This window comes from Lissotriton vulgaris, chromosome 5 (genome assembly GCF_964263255.1).
Source record: "Lissotriton vulgaris chromosome 5, aLisVul1.2, whole genome shotgun sequence".
NCBI classification, from domain to species: domain Eukaryota; kingdom Metazoa; phylum Chordata; class Amphibia; order Caudata; family Salamandridae; genus Lissotriton; species Lissotriton vulgaris.
Window position 1 is genome coordinate 1,330,603,339 of NC_141693.1, and position 23,078 is coordinate 1,330,626,416.

The 23,078-nt window shown below is 47.9% G+C and overlaps 2 protein-coding genes across 3 annotated transcripts in view; both read right to left on the bottom strand.

Annotated features, from left to right (window-relative positions):
• The window catches only part of SLC26A8 (solute carrier family 26 member 8), a 3,386,895-nt gene that overhangs the window by 1,959,713 nt on the left and 1,404,104 nt on the right, over positions 1-23,078 (bottom strand). The window lies entirely within an intron of this gene.
• Positions 1,945-23,078, bottom strand: part of LOC147712558 (uncharacterized) — a 65,485-nt gene continuing 44,351 nt past the window's right edge. For both annotated transcript variants that reach the window (XM_086923260.1, XM_086923259.1), the window contains 2 exons: positions 3,351-10,017; positions 1,945-3,079 (listed from right to left, as the gene is read on the bottom strand). In XM_086923260.1, coding sequence (XP_086779386.1) covers positions 2,568-3,079; positions 3,351-3,774 — 936 coding nt within the window. In that variant the 5' untranslated portion in view covers positions 3,775-10,017 and the 3' untranslated portion in view covers positions 1,945-2,567. The remainder of the gene's footprint in view (positions 3,080-3,350; positions 10,018-23,078) is intronic.

The window sequence follows — 23,078 nt, forward strand, 5'->3', positions numbered from 1 at the left end:
CGGTCACAGAAGAAGTTAATTTTGATGCACAGTAAAACAGCACGCAGGTCCACAGTGTACACAACGACAACAGGTAAAGATAATGCCTGCTATACCAGCCAGCACCATCAGGGTCTTCCAACTCCAAGTAGACAATAGACCCCAAAACCATCCAGAAAGGGACCAGGTACCTGTATCGGCATGTATTTCAGAGGCTAAAGGATGCAATTTTTGAATGGCCAAATGGACAGAGGGGGCGGAGTCAGGGATATACACACAGCAGGAGCTGCCGATCACGCGGCAAGCTCCTCCTCGATCTGCTAAGATAACATCTAGGGCCAGATGTAGGTAGCACAATACTGGTCGGTAACGGCCGAAAATACCGATTTTCTGTCGTTTCCGACCGGTATTGAGCATTTGGGATGTAGGAGACAGAAAATCGTCTGATTCGGTAAATATACCGAATCGGTAAAGTTACCGAATCGGTAAACATTCCGAATCGGTAAATTTACAGAATCTGTAAATTTACCGAATCGCAACGGTTTGCGAATCAGTAAATTTATCGAATCTGTAAATTTACCGATTCGGTAAATTTACCGATTCTGTAAAATACCGAATCGGTAAATAAGAAGTGGCAAAATTGAAAATTGAGATGTAGGTAAGCTCTTAAATACCCAATTTGCTTAAAATTCGGAGTCGGTATTTACCATGGATTGAAAGCAGGTGGTAACCAGGTGCAGCTTATAAAAAAGGACCCAAAATGCAATACTGTTTACACAATGGCGGCATTCTATGTCATTGCGAGACGGCTACGGCTACAGGAGGAAGGAGAGAGGGAATGGCAGAGACAGGAGCAGGTCTACAGACAGAGGATCACCTTGTTCATGCTCACAGAGGCAGAGAGTCTCCAGAGGTACAGGTTGGACCCAGACACCATCTTGGACCTCATCAGGGACCTCCAACCACTGTTGGAGCACACTAACCAAAGGGCACACGCTATTCCACCCCATGTGCAGGTGCTGTGCACCCTACACCTGCTTGTGTCTGGGAGCTACCGAGTGTGGTTGCTGCGGTAGGTGGGGTGACCCAGAGCAGCCGGTCACGCTTTTTCCACAAATTCCTTGACGCCATGTTACAGAGGATGGACCATTATATATCTTTCCCTGCAACCCATGCTGAACTGCTCCAAACAAAAACTGACTTTTACCTGATGGCCCATTTCCCCAATATCATTGGCTGCATTGATGGCACCCACATTCCCATTCGTCCCCCTGCTGCCACCGAATACATATATAGGAATCGTAACTCCACCCACACCATCAATGTGCAGGTGATCTGCAATGCCAAGTGCGCCATCACTGACCTTGTTGCAAAATTTCCTGGGAGTACCCATGACTCCTTCATATTTCAAAACAGTGGTATCTATGCATGGCTGACGGCAGGGGAATTTGGCGAAGGATACCTTCTAGGTAATACACAGTGTGTGACCCCATTAACACCTATTGCAGTAAGAAGTACATGTATGCATGTGAGTAATGTATTCCCATTTCCTTTTAGGGGACAGTGCATATGCCCTCCACTCCTTCATCCTCATCCCCTACCTCAACCCCTCAACACCCAGCCAAAGCAGATATAACAGGGCCCACAAGAGCACAAGAAATATTGTGGAGCGTACCTTTGGTATTTGGAAGAGCAGGTTCAGGTGCCTGCACAAGAGTGGAGGTGTCCGGCAGTATACCCCCATGACCTGCTGTAAAATCATTGCTGCCTGTGCTATGTTGCACAACCTTGCTGTGAAGAAGGGCACTGAGGTGGAGTTGTCAGACTTTGAGGATCATGACGACGAGATTGCTGTGCCTGAAACACAACCTGCTGGAGTGTCAACACCAAGTGATGGCAGATACAGACGTGAGGAGATTACACGCAACTATTTCTGAGTAAGTAATGAGACACAGACAGGTTGTGTATGGGACCAACGTATTTTAATGGTGCCACAACGTTCAAGCACTTAAGTGTAACAAAATAAACATCATACACGTGGGGACTGTATGTCCCGGGTTACTTCAGCCATGACCGGTAATGTCACTTGCGCCCGCGCTTCCCTGAGCCACTAGTGTGTTGTTCGCTTTGTTCAGCGAGCCCTGCAGCCTCAGCTTGGCGCCTGGTACTCCTCCGTGTCTCCACAATAGTGCTTGCCATGCTGCTCCGGCTACTAGTGTCTTCAGCCTCTGCCACGTCCAGGGCAGGATTCTGTGCTGTTTGAGAAATCAACAGTGCCTCTAGTGCACTCGTCATTCTGGCCATGCCCCTGGTGACCTCAGCTGTATTCTGTGTTAAGGTCTCCTGCATATTTATGGCCCTCCTGCATAGCAGGGATGTGGCAGTGACCAAGCAATTGATGGCCGTATTGTGGGCACGGGCATCCCTGCGCCTTGTGTGTGACTGACTTTCAAGTTTGGAGCATAGCTGCGTAATTGAGTTGCTCATCTTCTGCATCCCTGCTGCCATGTCCGTATTTGTTTTGGCAACCTCTTTATTTGACTCCACAATGTCTCTCATGCCCTTCCCCATGTCTCCTATTTGCACATTCAGGGCTCGGAGTTGGCGTTGGCAGGCTTGGATGGATTTGCCCTGCATCCTTTGAATGCGCACCATGCTCCCCTCCAGCCCACGGAACACAGTGCCCTCACCACGTCCACCTGCATGGGTCTGCGTTGTCTTCTGCTAGCAGTGACTGTCTCATTTGTGGACTGCAGTGCTGCTGAACTCACATCTACGGTGACTTGAGCCTCACCCTCAACCTCTGCTGACCCCATTAATGGTAGTGGGGTCACGACACGCCTCCTGGCTGGTGGGCTTGCAAGAGTGGACTGGAGCAGTGATGGTGAAGTTTCTGGTGAGAATACCAAGGGAGGGGATTGGGAAAGCTGTGGGGAGTGCAGCAACTCTGGGGTCTGTACAGTGTCATCTTCATGGGAGATGCGAGTCGTGTCCCCTTCCTCCTGCGAGGCTTGCACTTGGCTTGGACCTGCTTCCTCACTTTCCTCCCTCGCTGGTGCAGTCCCTTCTGTGTCAGTGGGTCGACTGCCTGATTTTGCCCCTAGGTATAAATAAGCGTATATCAACTGAGTGCTACTGTGTCACAGTCACTACAATAAATGCTTTACACATTTCACTTTCTTTTATCTGCATTCAGTTCACTAACTTGCTGATGTCTGCGCTGTTGCACATGGTCTTACATTTGCTGACTACATTTCCCATAATGCATTCCTCCTGTATAGTGATAGCAGTACTGGACTGGGGTTTGCTTGTCCACATAGGGTATAGGGAAGCAGGTTGGTATGGGGTGTTGTGCTGCGCATGCGTCTTACCTTTTTTTGTTGCCGCTCTGGCTGAGCTGTCCACATCTCCCAGTCCGCAGATGCTGTCTGCCTCAATGGTTGAGGACACCAACTCCTCCAGGTCAGTCGGGGGGGGCGCTGTGTTCCTGCCTCCACCGGTTAGGCCTGCCTGCTTGTGGATATCTGCCATTTTTTTCTTGGTGAGGCTCCTGACGTCATAGAATCTTTTTTTGAGATCCTCAGTATTCCTGGTTGTGACTCCCACAGCATTCACTTTTTCAGTAATTGCCAGCCACATTTTCCTTTTGGCAGACTCGGGAATAGTGAGGGAGTGCCTGTCAAAAAGTTTGTTGTGCACCCTCACTACCTCCTCCACAAGTACCTGCAGCTCCATGCTGCTGAACTTTATTTTCCTCTTTCTTTCTGCCTTCTGACTTTCACTGCTGCTTGCCATTGTTCAGTTGGTAAAGTTTAAAAAAACTCTCCCTGCTGCTCTGTGACTCTTCTCAGCTCAGACTGCCTCTCCAGAACCTTCTAATTAGTTGCAGCTGCCTGGGTCGCCACTTCCTAGTAGGGTGGGGGAGGGTGGTAGCACCTGATTGGTTGTTTTCTTAAGTTTCACTTTTGCTTGCTCTCCGATTCGGAATTTACCGAATCGGTATTTACCAAATCAGTATTTACCGATTCGGTATTTCCCATTCATTCCTATGGGCCTTTTGGCCCATAGGAATGAATGGGAAATACCGATTCGGTAAATACCGATTCGGTAAATACCGAAAGTCCGATACCGATTTTTACCGAATCAGTAAAAAATACAGATTTTTTACCTACATCTGATTTACCGATTCATAAATACCATTTTGGTAAAATTTGGTATTTGTGAATCGGTAAATCTGATTTACCTACATCTGGCCCCAAGTACCATATGATTTTGAAGCGAAACGAGTCTCGTGGCCTGAAGCTCCACCGTCAAATTAATTAATATGCCAGCTGTGGTATTTATAACTCTTTCAACTACCTGAGATAGGCGCCTTACTTCTTTACTAGTGATGATGGGCCCGCAAATAGGAAATACTCCTTTGACTATATCAATAAAGAGCTGTTCAGGAGTATCGGTTTGATCTACCTCGGATGTATCCAAATCCCTTTTATCTCGTATCACAGGCAAACTTTGTCCATCTAACATATGGTCCTTATGATAATTAGAGGGGGCTATGTAGACAGGTGGATTCAGAAAGGATAAGTAACAATGACCTGTCCATCCTCGTGGAAACCATGTGTAGGCATTTGCAACACAGACAAAATACACATTTGGAGGGGTTAACAGTGGAGGGCTACTAAAAGTGCGTAGTCGATATATATAATTACAACGGCTATCCCCTACTGAAATGCGTCCAGTACCCTCTAAACAAAAGGCGGAAGTGCTATTCAGTATGGGCACCGGGATAGCTCTATCATCAGTAACATTCCAATCCTGAAATTGCTGAAAATACTGAGTGAAATTAAATTCTGCAAAATCGAGGATCTTTTCAGCCAAGTCACCTTCTCATATTCTGTATATAGATTCATGCAGGCATTTGGGTCTAGCAATCCTTCCCCATCATTCCCCTGTGCATCTAAACACTGGTGTACCTCTATATAGGCCAGAATCATTTCATAATCACGCTCAGAGTATCAAGATGAATCTACAGTGTAGTGGAGGTACATCATGGACAGTAATTTGAACCAGGCCTCACAACTTCCCAAAAAAGATAAAGGTAATGAAATAAAAAGGTCATGTCTATGCATTACCGAGGGCAACAAACCACAAACCCAACAATTTGTCGTATTGGTAGCACTATGAGTTTGATGCAACAGCTCTACAAATACATTATTAACAAAAGTCTGACCATGCCTTTCCTTATGAGGGGCTAGCGTAAGGAAATAATGCTCAGTTGGGGTAGTGGAAGTTCCTAATACAGTATGCATAGGGTGATGAAATTCTATATATAAAAACACATTCATTATTATAAGGAAAAAAACAGCAATGGTGATTACGAAAGTGATTTTCACTCGTGTTGTCCAAGATGAAAACATTGATACTCAAGTAGGCATGCATCGAGGAGCAAGGGGGCGTTCCTCCTCAGGAATAAAACAACCAAAGGGATACATTTTTTAACAACAAGTCCAACCTATACTAAGGGCCACAGTCCAACCTGCCAGAGGGTTCTTCTTTCCTGTGTCCTTTAGAGCTACCAGACAGCTCCTGAGGCGGAAGCCGGGAGGAACGCTTAGCGTTTTTTAAACTTTGTGAATCCTGTTTCCTGTTAATAATTGTTTTTACCTGTTGTAGCATTTTCCTCTGGGCACTCCCCCTTCTTCAACTCGACAGTAATCACCCCGCGCAGCCAACGTAAACGCTGCCCCGGGCACTAACTCATTCTTGCCGCCATCAGCCTGATAACGAGGCCACGCCCACTATCCTGAGGCCACGCCCACTGGTAACATATAAGTCGCGCTAATAGTGACAGCTTGCATTCAGTCTACCAGACAGCTCCTGAGGCGGAAGCCGGGAGGAACGCTTAGCGTTTTTTAAACTTTGTGAATCCTGTTATTAATTGTTTTTACCTGTTGTAGCACTTTCCTCTGGGCACTCCCCCTCCTTCAACTCGACAGTAATCACCCTGCGCAGCCGACGTAAATGCTGCCGCGGGTACTAACTCATTCTTGCCGCCATCAGCCTGATAACGCAGCCACGCTCACTATCCTGAGGCCTCGTCCTCTAACCGGAAGCCACACCCACCCCCTTCGCCCCTTAAGGATGTGCCTCAGTCGGACGCGCGCTGCGGGCGCGCCGCCAGCGTGCCAAAGGCAAGCCCGTCTGCGCCCGTCCGCGCCAGACCGAGCCTTTAGCCCAGGACCTCTGCAACTCCAACACCATCTCCATTGAGGTACACCCAAGAAACCCTCCTCCAACTCGGGAACATCTTACCCACTCCTTGCCGCCACATTATCTCTTTAGAGGTAGGACAATCCTGTTGCCCGATTTCCCCATACAGGCTGACACCACGAATCCCCCCGAAAACACGATGGATTAAGATGGCTTTACTCAATTGCAGGTCCCTCCCGAAACACTGAGCAGAAATCAATCTGCTTTTGCTGGAATTTGAACTTGAGGTTCTTTTTCTCACTGAAACTTGGATCAATTCCACTTCAGACCCTGACATAGTTCAAACACTCCCCCCAGGTTACCTAATCAAACATCAGGACAGACTCTCCGGGATAGGGGGCGGAATCGCGATTATTTACAGAAATAACCTGTCCTGTCACTTCAAGGACAGCCCAATTCGGGACTGTGAAAATGTCAGTTTTTCCATCCACTTATCCCCGTCAAATACCCTCTCGGGAATCCTCGTTTATCGCCCTCCAGGACAGCAAAGTCTTTTTTGCAAATCCCTAGTGGAAATGACCTCCTCTCTTGCCTGTCTATCCCCCAACTTTACGGTCTTAGGAGACCTAAATCTCCATTTCGATGACCCATCAAACAAAAAAGCGGAGGACCTTAAGGACGATCTAGCCTCCCTTAACATGCACTTAAAATGCAATCAGTCCACCCACTCTAAGGGCCACTTGCTGGACCCCATATTCACCAACCTCCCGAGCCTAGTGGTGAACGAACCCCTTCCCATCCCTTGGTCAGACCACCACTTAATCCCTTTTAAGCTCCAACTCGCAAACGAAGCTCAGGACAGACCACCTCCCCAAGCACCATCCCGCCCAAGGCAAAAACTGGACACGGCAATTTGGACCCACGAACTAGCCTCCACTACACCTGAGCTCGACCCAGATCCCTCCCGAGCAGAAGCCCAACTCCGCTCCTGGATCGAACAATCCCTTAACGCAATCCTCCCCGTCACACCCCTTCCCAGTAAAAAGGGAACTTTTAAATCCCCCTGGTTCACCCCAGAACTACGTGAACTTAGAAAAAGGTGTAAAAAGCTCGAGCGCCTTTGGAGAAAGGACTGAGCTAACGAAAGTAAAAATGAATACAGGTCAGCCATGGAGGAGTACAAAACCTGTATAAAAAATACCAAGGCTACATTATTCAAAGGAAAAATACTAGCTGCAGGTAACTCCGCCAAAGAAACCTATCGTATTGTTCATCTTCTGACGAAAACCCCGGAACCACTGCCCATATCATATCCATCTGGCACTAGATGCAATCAGCTAGCTGAGTTTTTCTCAACAAAAATCAACAATATCCTAAAAACCCTCCCCACCCACAGCACCTCCCCACACCCCCCGACGCCTCTCACTTGTCCGGAGGCTCCATGTCTCGAGGCGTTCTCCCAGGTGTCCACAGAACTGTTTCTGACCACCCTTCATACAGTGAAGAGTGGGGCTCCCACAGACCCAGCACCCATGAGCAAATTAAAACTGGTCGCTTCTACTGTCTCCTCCCCCTTACCAACCTTATCAATGCGTCTTTTGCTCAAGGCATCGTTCCAACCAACTGGAAAAAAGCTACAGTCTGTGCGATTCTCAAAAAGCCCCACCTCGATCCCGCTGACCTGTCTAACTTTAGACCTATCTACCTCCTCCCGGCCATCAGCAAAGTGGCCGAGAAAATTGTCAATCAACAACTCTCCCTCTTCTTAGAATCTAACAACCTTCTCCGCCAATCCCAGACAGGGTTTAGACCAGGACCGTACTCCTAGCCGTGGTCGAAGAGGCAAGAACCATCCTAGATGTGGGAGGATCAGTGGCAGTGATCCTCCTACACGTGATTCCGCCTTCGACACGGTGGAACATACCATCCTTATCCACCGTCTTAGCATGGCAGGAATCTCCGGTACCGCCCAGTCTTGGATCAAATCCTTCCTAGAAGGCAGAACCTTCCAGGTGACCGACGGCTCAGCTAATTCCAGAGCTCTCCCCCTCCAGTGTGGGGTCCCCCAGTGCTCCTCCCTGAGCCCCACACTTTTTAACCTATACATGTCTCCCCTCGAAGACATCGTAACTCCATTCGGCATAAAAACTGTTATGTACGCCGACGATACCCAGCTGGTCGTCTCTATAAACCAGTCGACCAAATGCCTGGACAACTTGTCATCCTGCCTCCAGAACATCTCTCAATGGATGTGCGATTCTCGTCTGAAACTTAACGAAGAGAAATCTGAGATCCTTCTTTTGGGGGACCCACGCAGACTCCCCCCTTCCCTCACCTGGCCACCTTGCATGGGATCACCCCCTACCCCCAAGACTGAAGTTAAGAGCCTTGGTATCTGAATGGACCAGGACCTCAACTTTAAAGTCCAGGCGAGAAAAAATGCCGGCACATGCTTTGGCCTCATACAGATAGCTCGAAAAATCCTCCAATTAATCCCCTTTCAGTCCAGGAAACTGCTAATGTAGGGTCTATTTAATTCTAGACTGGACTACGGAAATGCCTTATATTTAGGTGCTACCTCATCGGTCATCAAGAGACTGCAATGTGCCCAAAATGCCGCTGCCAGACTCCTGACCGGGACCAAATCCAGATGCTCTGCCAAACCTGCCCTCAGATCATTACACTGGCTCCCGATCCAGGAAAGGATCACCTTTAAAACCCTCTGCATCTCACATAAAATACTTCAAGGCAGAGGCCCGCCTATCCTGAGATCTCTCATCAAACCACATCACTCCAACAGACAGCTTAGATCAGACTCCCTCTCCCTGGCCAGTGTCCCCAGAATAAGAAAGGCCCGCTCAGGGGGGCGACTGTTCTCATATAATGCTCCAAAGCTGTGGAATTCCCTTCCACTCCCCATCCGAAGAGAAACCAACCTACTGGCCTTCCGTAGGCGATTAAAAACTTGGCTCTTCCCATAAAACTCTCCCCACAACTTCTTCCCTCTGATCGCTGCAGGTTGATTGTCAGCACTGGGACGCCCCAGGGTAGCTATGTGCTTTACAAATCTGAAATCAAAATCAAATCACAGGCAGGCTCCTATCGTTCATCAAAGAAAAACAGATCTGTGTTACAATGCTGTAAAAAGTTGCAACCTGGGCCCTTTCTCTAGTTTCTTAGTCTTTCGTTCTGAACAGAGCAACACAATGTTTCAGCTCTCAACGTGTTCAGTCCACTGCCCTGCTCAGTACCCCCAAGCTGATCTAGCAATGCCCTGGCACTCAAGTCTCTCCCTATCTCCTGCCGTTGTTATCAGGGGTACAGCGTTGTTTTCTGGACCACAGGTTGTAGCGAACATGACCAGGTAACTCCTGATCAACAAACAAAGCAGGCAAAATGGCATACGTGATGTCTGATTTATCCTGAACTCCTTGTGTATCAGCAGGGACAACCGATTCTGGGGCCAATTTCACTATTGGTAGCGAGACCCCTCTCATGCCTGATGCTCCTTCCTCTTGCCTTTTCTCAATTTCTTGGGCGTCCGAAAAAGGAAGCATACAAGGAGCTCTTTCACTCTCCTGGGTCAAGATCCCTTCTGGAGTTGGTTGATCAAAAGGAAGCGGGAAAGGTACTTTCCTGAGATGAGAAACATGTATCGAGTGTTTCCGTCCATTCACCTTCACCGCAGTCCGAGTGGCCAGTTGAATTTGGACTGGTTCGGTCCACCTGGGCTCCAGACTAGATTTTCGCTGATCGTTTTTCACCCTCACCCATTGGCTCCAAACGATGTCCTGGACCCTCCGGCAGGGGCTGCAGTGTATCTGACACCTGTTGATGGATAGAACGAAGGTCTTTAGTCAAGGCATACAGGTAATCTGTCATCATTGGGTAATCAATTTCTCTAAAGTTCCTAGGTCATGGAACGCCCCAAATATTAGCTGGCCACCCAAAAATGACTTCATAGTGTGACAATCCTGACCGGGAATGAGGGGCGACACTCAAAGACATTAAAGTTAATAAAGCGTCGGGCCACTTCAACCCGGTGTTTCCTGAATTTAGGCCATTTTCAATTTCAAACTCTCATTATATTTGTAAACCAACCCTGCAGACGGGGGATGCCTGGTAGCATGGAATTTCTGTTTGATGTGTAATCCATTATAGATATGCCTGATAAGATCTGCATTAAAGTGTTTCCCGTTATCTGACCAAATTACTCTAGGTAATCTATATCTTGGGAAGTACTCCTTAATCAAGGCTTTGGCCGTTGCTAGGGCTGTGTTTTCCTTAGTGGGGTAAGCTTCCACCGTTTACTAAAAGCGCAGACCACCACCAGAACATATTTCAAATTGTTCACTCTTTGTAACTGTATGTAATCCATCTGAAGTACTTCAAAAGGTAAGGATGGCGGTGCAAAATTTCCACCAAGGACAGATTCCAGCCCTCCCGGGTTATGTTGTAAACAAACCATACAATGTTGAATCTAATGTGCCGCAGTTTTAGCAATATTAGGGTTATTCCATACTGGGTCTAACAAAGAGCAAATACCCTGTGCTCCAACATGCACTGTTCCATGAGCCATAACTACTACGGCATTAACAAATGCATTGGGAAGCATCCACTTTTGTTTCTTACTTAAGTCAATCCAACAACCATTGTCATCCAACCTCCCCACCTCGGTTTCCCAATGGAACAGTTCAGCAGGAGTAGCCTCTTTCTGTATCTCTCAGACACTTTCCATTGTGTTATCAAATATGTCAGACTCCTCAATCCATCTAGCCGAGCTTACATACATGGGAGACATTTTGGATCCATCCGTCTCCTTAGCCGTTTGATCAGCAAAAGCATTTCCCTCTCCTACAGTATCCACTATTGCCTTATGTGCACTGCACTTCACAATTGCAACCTTTTGGGGCAGTGTCAAAGCAGTTAGCAACCTTAAGATCAAAGGGCCATGTTGTATTCGCTGGCCGTGTGAGGGGCCGTATGAGGTGAGAAATCCCCTTTCAAAACCACAGTTTGCCAAAGCTATGAGCCACGCAAAAGGCGTATTGGCTGTAAGTATAAATGTTTACTTCCAATCCTTCACTTAACTCACAGGCTCGCAGCAGCGCTATTAGCTCAGCTGCTTGGGCAGAATGATAGGGAACTCGAGAAGCGTCAACTATGGTGCGAAGAGTAGTGATTACATTGGCAGTTGTCGTTGTGCCATCTGGTAACTTGAAACAAGAGCCATCCACATACAACTCTCCTTGGTGGGCAGATAGGGGCGTGTCTGCGACGTCCACCCGTCCCTTCGTTTTTTCCTCAGTCGGAAATATACAATCATGTATGTCATTATTTGGTTCATCTGGAGGGAGGGGTAGTAAAGTGGCTGGGTTCAGAGTGGCACATCTTTTGATAGTGATATGGGGAGCGAATAAAGTTAATTCATATCCAGTAAGTCGTGCACTCGTAAGGTGCTGAGTCTTAGTTTTATTCAAGAGGGTGTCCACAGCGTGCGGTACCATTGCTGTGAGGTCGGAATTTAAAACGAGTCCTTCCGACTGTCGGATGGCCACCGCCACTGCGGCAGTAGCCCTCAAACAGCTAGGAAGTGCTCTGGCATCATAATCCTATACTGCCGAAAAATAAGCACAAGGTCTTTGCTTACCACCAAATCCTTGTGTTAACACAGAAAGCGAGCAACCGTCCACCTCATGCACATAGAGCACAAAAGGCTTTTGGTAATCAGGGGTCCCTAAAACAGGGCCTGAACAGAGAGCAGTTTTCAAAGAATCAAAAGCCTCCTGACACTCGTAAGTCCAAGGTAAAGGTTCATGCACATCCTTAGTGGTTAAATACAAAAGAGGTTTAGTAAGAAGAGAAAAATTAGGAATCCACTGGCGACAGTAAGAGGTTATGCCAAGAAATGCACGAACATCATGCTGAGTATGAGGAACAAGCATGTTAGAGATAGTAGACACACGTTCAGGAGGTAGTTTCCTCCCCTCTTTCGACAGTAGATGACCAAGATATGTCACCTCCTGTCGACAATATTGAAACTTAGAAAGGGACACTTTATTACCATGAGCTTCTAAATGTAACAATAATTTAACTGTAGATTCCTTACAACCTTCCTCTGTGTCTGATGCCACCAATAAATCCTCTACATATTGGAGAAGAACGTTCCCTGCTGGCAAGATTAGTTTGTCTAAAAGTACTTTCAAAGCTTGACTGTAAATACTAGGACTCTCCGTATAGCCTTGAGGGGCGCGACAAAATCTGAAGCTGCGCCCAGATAATGAGAAGCCAAAAATAGGACGGCTGTCAGGATGTATTGGAATGCTAAAAAAAGCATTCTTTAGATCTATAACAGAGAAGAATATGGATGTTTGGGGAATCATAGTAAGAATGGTGGTAATATCTGAAACCACAGGATATTGAGGAACCACCACTTTATTAACTTCGTGCAGATCAACTACAAAGCGATAAGTATCCGCATAGTCATGGCCACTTCCCATAGGGGCCTTTTTCAAAATCAGTAATATAGGGCTGTTACAAATGTTGGAGACCGTTTCTTCTACCACATCCTTATCAATGAGGTCCTGTATTATCGTCAATAATGCCTTTTCACCTGCCGGTGAGATCTTGTACTGTGGGATACGGGGCAAAGGGACATTCAGGGTAATAGAGACTGGCGGAATATTTAAGAGGCAAATGTCAGTATCACCTGTTGCCCATAATGTAGGTGGAATGACAGCCAGCTCAGGAGGGAGGGGTTCATCTTTAGCAAGACTCTGCTGAGTGTGCTGGTCAGGCGGTTGAATAGTTATATACACTCCATCAGGGGAACAAAATATCTTTGCGTGCAATTTCTTTAGCAGGTCCAACCCTAATAAATTTTCCCCACAATGTGAAGTTAGCAAAAATGGGAAATCCACCGTGACTGGACCTATGGTAAGCGGGAGAGGCTTAGATATGGGGCTCACCACCGGGATACCAGAAAACCCGACTGAAATATTGTGTTGCCCGGAGAGAACAGCCCCTGGGACCAGTGAATGAGCAATCAAACTATTCATTGCACCCGTGTCTACTAGAAAATCCTCAACAGTTCCCATTAATTGTCCTTTAACATAAGGCCCTTTCTGATCGACGGGTACTGCCACTATGCCCCTGCTCCGTCCGTGGCTGTCCTATGCATAGTAATACACATCTGACCCTCCCGCTCCACAATCTTCATTATAGTACTGTCTCCCTTTTGCTTTATCAAAACAATTTCCTACTATCTCACCTCGCGTCACTTCTTCTCTTCTCATGTCGCTCCGGTCAATTCTTCCTCTTCCTCTCCCTCTGCCTCCTACAGCTGCATTTTGTGCTAAAAGGAAAGGACACTGCGCTCGCCAATGTCCTTCCTGTTTACAATAAGCACATTGGTTTGGTCCCAAAGCAACAGCTAGACCTCCTCCCCGTCCTACTCCCACCCCACTTGGAACAAACCCCCTTCCCACTGCGTCTCTACCCCGTCCTCTGACTACTTGCTATAATAACACTTGAGTCTTAAGATCTTTCGTCTTCTTGTCAGATTTATCTTTACTCTCATTTTCTCTGTGCTCCTAATATTGGGCCATACTTAAAATAACAGAGGGAGTAGAGGTGGTCCAAGTGCATTCGGCTGCCTGGAGCCGAGCAGATATTTTGGGCAACGAATTAGTCACAAACCGATTCACGAATAATCTTACCCCACCTTCCACAGATAAATCTTGTCCACTGAAATCAATAAACACCCCTTCGAATCTAGTAAAGAAATCTGATACACTCTCATCCTTCTTTTGTTTGCAAGCAGTTAGTTTATCCCAATCCACCTTTCTGGGTGGAATTAAAGAGTGCATATATATGTGATAATCCGACCCGGCAACAATAACATTTCCTGTCTTAGTTTGTCTCTGGGTTCCAGTCTTTAGCCCAGTCTTTAATTTGTTCCCAAGTTCCTCCCAATTCGTTAACATGAGGATGATCATGCACCTGCCGCCACACATCGACAGGCACCAACAACCAGAAAAATAATTCAATATCAGCTAAAGTCATCACGGCAGATGAAGCGGCCTCAGTGACTTCCTTATAGTAAGCGGTGGGATTTTTCCGAGGGTCAGGTAACTAGGATTTCAGGGAGAGAACCTCGCTTCTCTTCCACGGGGTATAAACCCATTGTTCTTGAAATCGAGCTTCGACACGAGCTTGAACAACTTGATTAGCATTGTCTCTGACCTCAGGAATTTTAGGGTGATAGATCGGATGCACTTCCCGCATGGGATGTTGAGTATCCCAATTCGGGCATTTAGTAAACAACCTTTCTCGATACTTCATTATAGTCACCAAATTTCCATATACATCTTCTAAACCTAATTCAAATGTGTGTGCCCGGTCCACAATGTCGTATAAGTCCTGCGGGGCTCTTCCGTCTGCGAAACATTGCTCCCATAGGGAAATTAAGCGGTTAGCCATAGTCTCTAAAGCATATTGCTGCATAATTGGCTCATAATCCTGCATGGTCCCCCATATATATGTAATTGTGTAAATGACATTCCGCACCCATTGAGATGCTTGATCTATCATCATCTGTTTTTCCTTTGCACCTACTGTGTTGCGGGTATACAGCCGTCGGGCGCCCAGAGTCACTGAGGCATGGGAGGGGGTCAAATCAATCACTGCAGGAGTCGACGTGGCCGACAGGGAAGGCCAGGCCGAGGCCGGTGAAGCTAAGGTCACCTGGGACATAAGGGGGGAAGAATAATGTAGCCGTGGCTAGTACAGGGGAAACAGGAGTAAAGGTTGGCCCCATGGGCATAGAAGCCGTAGCTTGTGAAATGGGCGGGGCGGGGGCATTTACAAGCGGTATCGCAGGGTACACTCGTTGCGGAGCATAAGGAGGCGGGGCGCACATTCAATAAGTCTTCGATTTCATCCTCTGGCTCAGTCCGAGCCGTATAACTTTTATCCACCTGTAACCTAAACTGCCAGTCTAAACATTCAATGTTTTTCTCAGTTTGTTTCATATCATAGGCTACAGCCTTCTGGGTTATGGTCGGACCATTTTTCACTTTAAGTAATTTTTCTTCCCTTATGCGACGACGCTTCGCCTCTTTTTGCCACAGCTTTAAAGAATCGAACATTGCCTGCAGGATTCTTTTGGCAAATAATCAATCCTGTAAATACTGTATCTTTTTCTCATCGAATGATGCGGCTAACGGCCATTCCAATTCCACATTGTCCTTTGTATACTTGTGCCATAAATTACTAAACAGAATAGGCGTAAGGCCAGGTTTTACGTACATATCAAAATTTGGGCTGCCCTCTGGCGGGGCAGGCTGGCTTTCATCTAACCGTCCGCTCTTCCAGCAGCAGCAACATCCAAAACACATTTTACTAAAACACAACATTTTGTTTATCGATGATACACCCTTCTCACACACTTTCAAACATGGCCATGTTCACTCAGATTCACTCTTTTGTCTGACAGGATTTGTCTCACAACGAAAGAAACACGAACAGAACATACAATATTTTATAGTGACATGTCTTTTCCAGATCCAAACAACCAAAGAACAGGGCCCGTCGACTCCCGTTCGTGGAGAACTCATATATTTCCAACTACCAGACCGACAGATACCAAGACAGGTAGTCCTGAGACTACCAAGAGGCCTTCAGACAGGAAATAACCACAGACCGGCCTACAGACCATCCCAAGGTCTCCATGGTTCACCTTCAGGACTATTCTGACTAAACCTGCATCCTTAGAGCCACTTCAGATGTGTCCAGAAGGCTACCCAGTTGCAACCATGGGCCTTTCCGAGAACAGTCCGGCCGGGTGCGCACCACCCGTGTCACACCAAGGCGTCTGATCGAAAACCTCTATTATTCACCAAACAAGTCAGTGGAGCATCTGCCCGTGTAGCCTCAATGCCACCCCGTCAGACTTCCAAAGTTCTCCGTGGCACACCGACAACCAGCCAAATACAGTTAACTGTTTTAAAACGCCACTCAACAGCGCAATCTAAAGACAACAAATCAGTACACTCACCTGGTGCACACAGGTATGATTGCGTATGCTCCACTGCCCACTCCTGATGACCAACACGGTCAGCTCCTGGGTTTCGCCCATAGGACTCCGGCGAGAAGTCACTAGCAGCTGGGGCTCTCTGATCGCGAGAGCGGAGTTCAGCCAGACTCATTAGTAAGTCCACCCCCTCGACCAGAGTACCCCTTCATGAGTCCTTTCTCGCCCGTGTTACGGGAGGACGACCCCAAACGTGGAGTCCGACCAGAGTCCCCAACTGACGAAATTCAAAAATAATCTACAGAGCTATACCTACCAATAGCCCCTCATTATCATATTACCAATCATCAGTCAGTTGGCAGTGAAGAAAAGTCAATTGTTTATTAACACAAAATACTCTATAGAGGAGCCCTTCCGACGTCACTCAGCCAGTGCGTGGAGAAGACTGCCGATTCACACTCAATACAGGGCATATATACTTTCATCACATTACATGAGAACACCGTATATGGAAAATTACTGGTAGGCACAGTGGTTAAAAGGAAAGACCTTATATGGCACACAAAGCTCAATTAGAAGTCTGCTTCTGCTATTATTGGGGAGGGTCAAGAGGGGTGACTCCCTTTCGTCTTGGTGCCTGGGAGGACAAGTACGGCGCCGCTAGGAATGCGCTTATCACCTCTGAAACCATATGCGACCTTGGGTCTCAGAGAAAGAAAGAATAGTAGGTATTCAGCTGTCTGTATAACTCAACTAGCAGGGCTTACTCGACTGCCAGGAAGAGAATGAGGCATGTGACCATGGTTCGAGTCTAATACATGCCTAAAACAAAAAGGAGTCTGTTGAGAGCGTAGTCAGCATACACAAGAGATGTGAGGTGGGAAACACAAGAAGTTTCAACATTGACGTAACTAATTAGTGTATTCTATAGTATACTGGTAAATATAGATACATCGTGCTAACACAAAGGAATAGCATAAATGTATAAAACCATTTCCATCCCTCAGAACCACCCTTTTAGCATGATGTAGCTAATTAAGAAAATCAGTCCTAAAAAATACCGTCATCAATCTGCATCATCTCTTGTATTTCTTGTTGTACCATTTGGGCTTTAACTTTAGTCGGGGATGGCTCGGTCACAGAAGAAGTTAATTTTGATGCACAGTAAAACAGCACGCAGGTCCACAGTGTACACAAAGACAACAGGTAAAGATAATGCCTGCTATACCAGCCAGCACCATCAGGATCTTCCAACTCCAAGTAGACAATAGACCCCAAAACCATCCAGAAAGGGACCAGGTACCTGTATCGGCATGTATTTCAGAGGCTAAAGGATGCAATTTTTGAATGGCCAAATTGACAGAGGGGGCGGAGTCAGGGATATACACACAGCAGGAGCTGCCGATCACGCGGCAAGCTCCTCCTCGATCTGCTAAGATAACATCTAGGGCCAGATGTAGGTAGCACAATACCGGTCGGTAACGGCCGAAAATACCGATTTTCTGCCGTTTCCGACCGGTATTGAGCATTTGGGATGTAGGAGACAGAAAATCGTCTGATTCGGTAAATATACCGAATCGGTAAAGTTACCGAATCGGTAAACATTCCGAATCGGTAAATTTACAGAATCGGTAAATTTACCGAATCGCAACGGTTTGCGAATCAGTAAATTTATTGAATCTGTAAATTTACCAATTCGGTAAATTTACCGATTCTGTAAAATACCGAATCGGTAAATAAGAAGTGGCAAAATTGAAAATTGAGATGTAGGTAAGCTCTTAAATACCCAATTTGCTTAAAATTCGGTATTTAGGAGTCGGTATTTACCATGGATTGAAAGCAGGTGGTAACCAGGTGCAGCCTATAAAAAAGGACCCAAAATGCAATACTGTTTACACAATGGCGGCATTCTATGTCATTGCGAGACGGCTACGGCTACAGGAGGAAGGAGAGAGGGAATGGCAGAGACAGGAGCAGGTCTACAGACAGAGGATCACCTTGTTCATGCTCACAGAGGCAGAGAGTCTCCAGAGGTACAGGTTGGACCCAGACACCATCTTGGACCTCATCAGGGACCTCCAACCACTGTTGGAGCACACTAACCCAAGGGCACACGCTATTCCACCCCATGTGCAGGTGCTGTACAGCCTACACCTGTTTGCGTCTGGGAGCTACCGAGTGTGGTTGCTGCGGTAGGTCGGGTGACCCAGAGCAGCCTGTCACGCTTTTTCCACAAATTCCTTGACGCCATGTTACAGAGGATGGACCATTATATATCTTTCCCTGCAACCCATGCTGAACTGCTCCAAACAAAAACTGACTTTTACCTGATGGCGCATTTCCCCAATATCATTGGCTGCATTGATGGCACCCACATTCCCATTTGTCCCCCTGCTGCCACCGAATACATATATAGGAATCGTAAGTCCACCATCACCATCAATGTGCAGGTGATCTGCAATGCCAAGTGCGCCATCACTGACCTTGTTGCAAAATTTCCTGGGAGTACCCATGACTCCTTCATATTTCAAAACAGTGGTATCTATGCATGGCTGACAGCAGGGGAATTTGGCGAAGGATACCTTCTAGGTAATACACAGTGTGTGACCCCATCAACACCTATTGCAGTAAGAAGTACATGTATGCATGTGAGTAATGTATTTCCATTTCCTTTTAGGGGACAGTGCATATGCCCTCCACTCCTTCATCCTCATCCCCTACCTCAACCCCTCAACACCCAGCCAAAGCAGATATAACAGGGCCCACAAGAGCACAAGTAATATTGTGGAGCGTACCTTTGGTATTTGGAAGAGCAGGTTCAGGTGCCTGCCCAAGAGTGAAGGTGCCCGGCAGTATACTCCCATGACCTGCTTTAAAATCATTGCTGCCTGTGCTATGTTGCACAACCTTGCTGTGAAGAAGGGCACTGAGGTGGAGTTGTCAGGCTTTGAGGATCATGACGACGAGATAGCTGTGCCTGAAACACAACCTGCTGGAGTGTCAACACCAAGTGATGGCAGATACAGACGTGAGGAGATTACACGCAACTATTTCTGAGTAAGTAATGAGACACAGACAGGTTGTGTATGGGACCAACGTACTTTAATGGTGCCACAATGTTCAAGCACTTAAGTGTAACAAAATAAACATCATACACATGGGAACTGTATGTCCCGGGTTACTTCACCCATGACCGGTAATGTCACTTGCGCCCGCGCTTCCCTGAGCCACTAGGGTGTTGTTCGCTTTGTTCAGCGAGCCCTGCAGCCTCAGCTTGGCGCCTGGTACTCCTCCGTGTCTCCACAATAGTGCTTGCCATGCTGCTCCGGCTACTAGTGTCTTCAGCCTCTGCAACGTCCAGGGCAGGATTCTGTGCTGTTTGAGAAATCAACAGTGCCTCTAGTGCACTCGTCATTCTGGCCATGCGCCTGGTGACCTCAGCTGTATTCTGTGTTAAGGTCTCCTGCATATTTATGCCCCTCCTGCATAGCAGGGATGTGGCAGTGACCAAGCAATTGATGGCCGTATTGTGGGCACGGGCATCCCTGCGCCTTGTGTGTGACTGACTTTCAAGTTTGGAGCATAGCTGCGTAATTGAGTTGCTCATCTGCTGCATCCCTGCTGCCATGTCCGTATTTGTTTTGGCAACCTCTTTATTTGACTCCACAATGTCTCTCGCGCCCTTCCCCATGTCTCCTATTTGCACATTCAGGGCTCTGAGTTGGCGTTGGCAGGCTTGGATGGATTTGCCCTGCATCCTTTGAATGCGCACCATGCTCCCCTCCAGCCCACGGAACACAGTGCCCTCACCACGTCCACCTGCACTGCTGGGTCTGCGTTGTCTTCTGCTAGCAGTGACTGTCTCATTTGTGGACTGCAGTGCTGCTGAACTCACATTTACGGTGACTTGAGCCTCACCCTCAACCTCTGCTGACCCCATTAATGGTAGTGGGGTCACGACACGCCTCCTGGCTGGTGGGCTTGCAAGAGTGGACTGGAGCAGTGATGGTGAAGTTTCTGGTGAGAATACCAAGGGAGGGGATTGGGAAAGCTGTGGGGAGTGCAGCAACTCTGGGGTCTGTACAGTGTCATCTTCATGGGAGATGTGAGTCGTGTCCCCTTCCTCCTGCGAGGCTTGCACTTGGCTTGGACCTGCTTCCTCACTTTCCTCCCTCGCTGGTGCAGTCCCTTCTGTGTCAGTGGGTCGACTGCCTGATTTTGCCCCTAGGTATAAATAGGCGTATATCAACTGAGTGCTACTGTGTCACAGTCACTACAATAAATGCTTTACACATTTCACTTTCTTTTATCTGCATTCAGTTCACTAACTTGCTGATGTCTGCGCTGTTGCACATGGTCTTACATTTGCTGACTACATTTCCCATAATGCATTCCTCCTGTATAGTGATAGCAGTATTGGACTGGGGTTTGCTTGTCCACATAGGGTATAGGGAAGCAGGTTGGTATGGGGTGTTGTGCTGCGCATGCGTCTTACCTTTTTTTGTTGCCGCTCTGGCTGAGCTGTCCACATCTCCCAGTCCGCAGATGCTGTCTGCCTCAATGGTTGAGGACACCAACTCCTCCAAGTCAGTCAGAGGGGGGGGGGGGGGGCGCTGTGTTCCTGCCTCCACCGGTTAGGCCTGCCTGCTTGTGGATATCTGCCATTTTTTTCTTGGTGAGGCTCCTGACGTCATAGAATCTTTTTTTGAGATCCTCAGTATTCCTGGTTGTGACTCCCACAGCATTCACTTATTCAGTAATTGCCAGCCACATTTTCCTTTTGGCAGACTCGGGAATAGTGAGGGAGTGCCTGTCAAAAAGTTTGTTGTGCACCCTGTAGGAAGGTACATCCTGACTATGGTTGCCCCCAACTTTTTGCCCTGTGTTTTAGCTGGTTTTGGACATAGTCGACCTGGGACCCTGCCAATCAGGACCCCAGGCCTACTGCTCTCTCTTTAAAATGGATTCCATGTACTCTAGGTGCATTTCCAATTGGTACTGGGCCACCCTATCAGACCCTGTAACTCAGGGCATGGGTGTACCCAGGGCTGCCAGGGGCTGCAGCATGTATTATGCCACCCCTGGCTGGCCTCCTAAATTTGACACAACTGGCTGCATGACAGCTGGGGCAAAGTCGTGTAATCACCCTTTGCTGTAGGTGTAGTATACCTATACCTAACCCTAAAATGGACACACAGATTCCTATCAGTCACTCCTATGGCAGGCCTTGACAATCCTGAAGGCAGAGTGCTTGGAATCGTGTGAGATGGTGCTCTGGCATGAGCTGAGCATGTCTGCAGCTTGCGGAACTAAGTCCTAATAGCTGTTCCATGATATCGCATACCATATACTCTTAAGTGCATTATAATCCTCGCGGTTAAATGCTAACTTTGGTATTGCTTTATCAAAACATGTCGAGTAAGGTGTCATACGAATTGGAATACTAACCCCTCGCCAATTCTGGCGACGGGGTTAGCATTCCACCCTTCTAGAGGGACACGACATGTATGTAACTGTGAACCCCGGTTAAAGTTAAGCAAAGCCTCAGCTCCACAAAATGGATGCTGCCACCACAGACACGAGTCTGACCCCCTGCATCTGGGAGTCCTTCCAGCGAGGGGAGCCTGGACAAAGGGTTTCCTGTCAGGGGCGGTGCTAGCACCGTCCCAGACATGGTTTTGTGTATCCTGGGTAGGCAGGGCTTTTCAGGAAGGTGGCTGATGGCATAGGCCGGTCTGAACCAGTTCCAGGGGCACACCAGCCCCTGGCCTGGGGAAGTCCGGCATGGCAGAGGGGTGTAACCACCCCCCTCCTAGTCCCACCATTAGGCAGGACCTAGTCACCGGGTCAGCCCCCTTTTTTAGTATAAAGATGGGAGCGGGCCCCCTGTTCAAATTAGATCATCTTTGGAATCAAGACACGACTTTCTGCGAAAGGACTTCAAGATTTCTTCATCAAGATTCTCCCTTGTGGCTAAGGAGTAGTCACCCTGCATCCGCAGGCACCATTCTAAAGAACACTGCGGTCTGCTGCAAGTCCTTCATCACGAATCCGACGACCCAGCTCGACGAGACCCGGCTTCCCTGGCACCTCTGACCTCTACTCACCTCTACAGCAAAGCTGAGAACCGTGAGTGCGACGAGACCTCGAGGGACCGACGATCGCCAAGACTGCACGACATCTTTACAACAAGCCCACCGTGTCCTCCACGGGTGAGTGCTTTGGGGTCCGAGAAGCCCCGACCCTGCGCAGCTCCAGCACCTAAGGTCAGCCTCCCTGCATCTCCACGATCTGCGTGGGGCCCTTCTGCTGTTTGCTGTGCACCGCGTTGTTTGGCTACTAGCCGGCTGGCTTGTGGCCTTCTGAACGACGCCCGACGACATCACTGCTGCTGGTCTGGTTGCTCCAGACTGGCCCTTGCTTCCTTCTTGAAGAGAGGCACCCCGGACCCTCCTGGTCCACTCCAGACGCCATTTTAGGTCCACCGCGTGGGCTTGAATTTGCCAAGGCTTTGTTGCCCAATCCTGGGTCCAGCGACGCCGACAGCTTCCATCTTCGTGGGACAGCTCGATCCTCCTTCCTGGTCGCCGACAACGCCTCCTGGTCCGTGAAATCTCCGAGCACAGCGTCACCCACTCACCTAGTCGAGGTGGCTACCATCCGGTGCCCTCCTGGTGCCCACTGACTACTGGCTAGTAGTCTCGAACTTGGTCCCCTCTGCTTTCAGGTGTCATCTTCCATCGATCCAGGCTTGGATCCACCGAACTTTCTTCACTGGTCGCCTGCCAGCAACTTCTTTCTTCCAGGCTCCTGGTCCGGCAACGAGGATTCCCGACGTCTTTTGAGTCCTATGCAG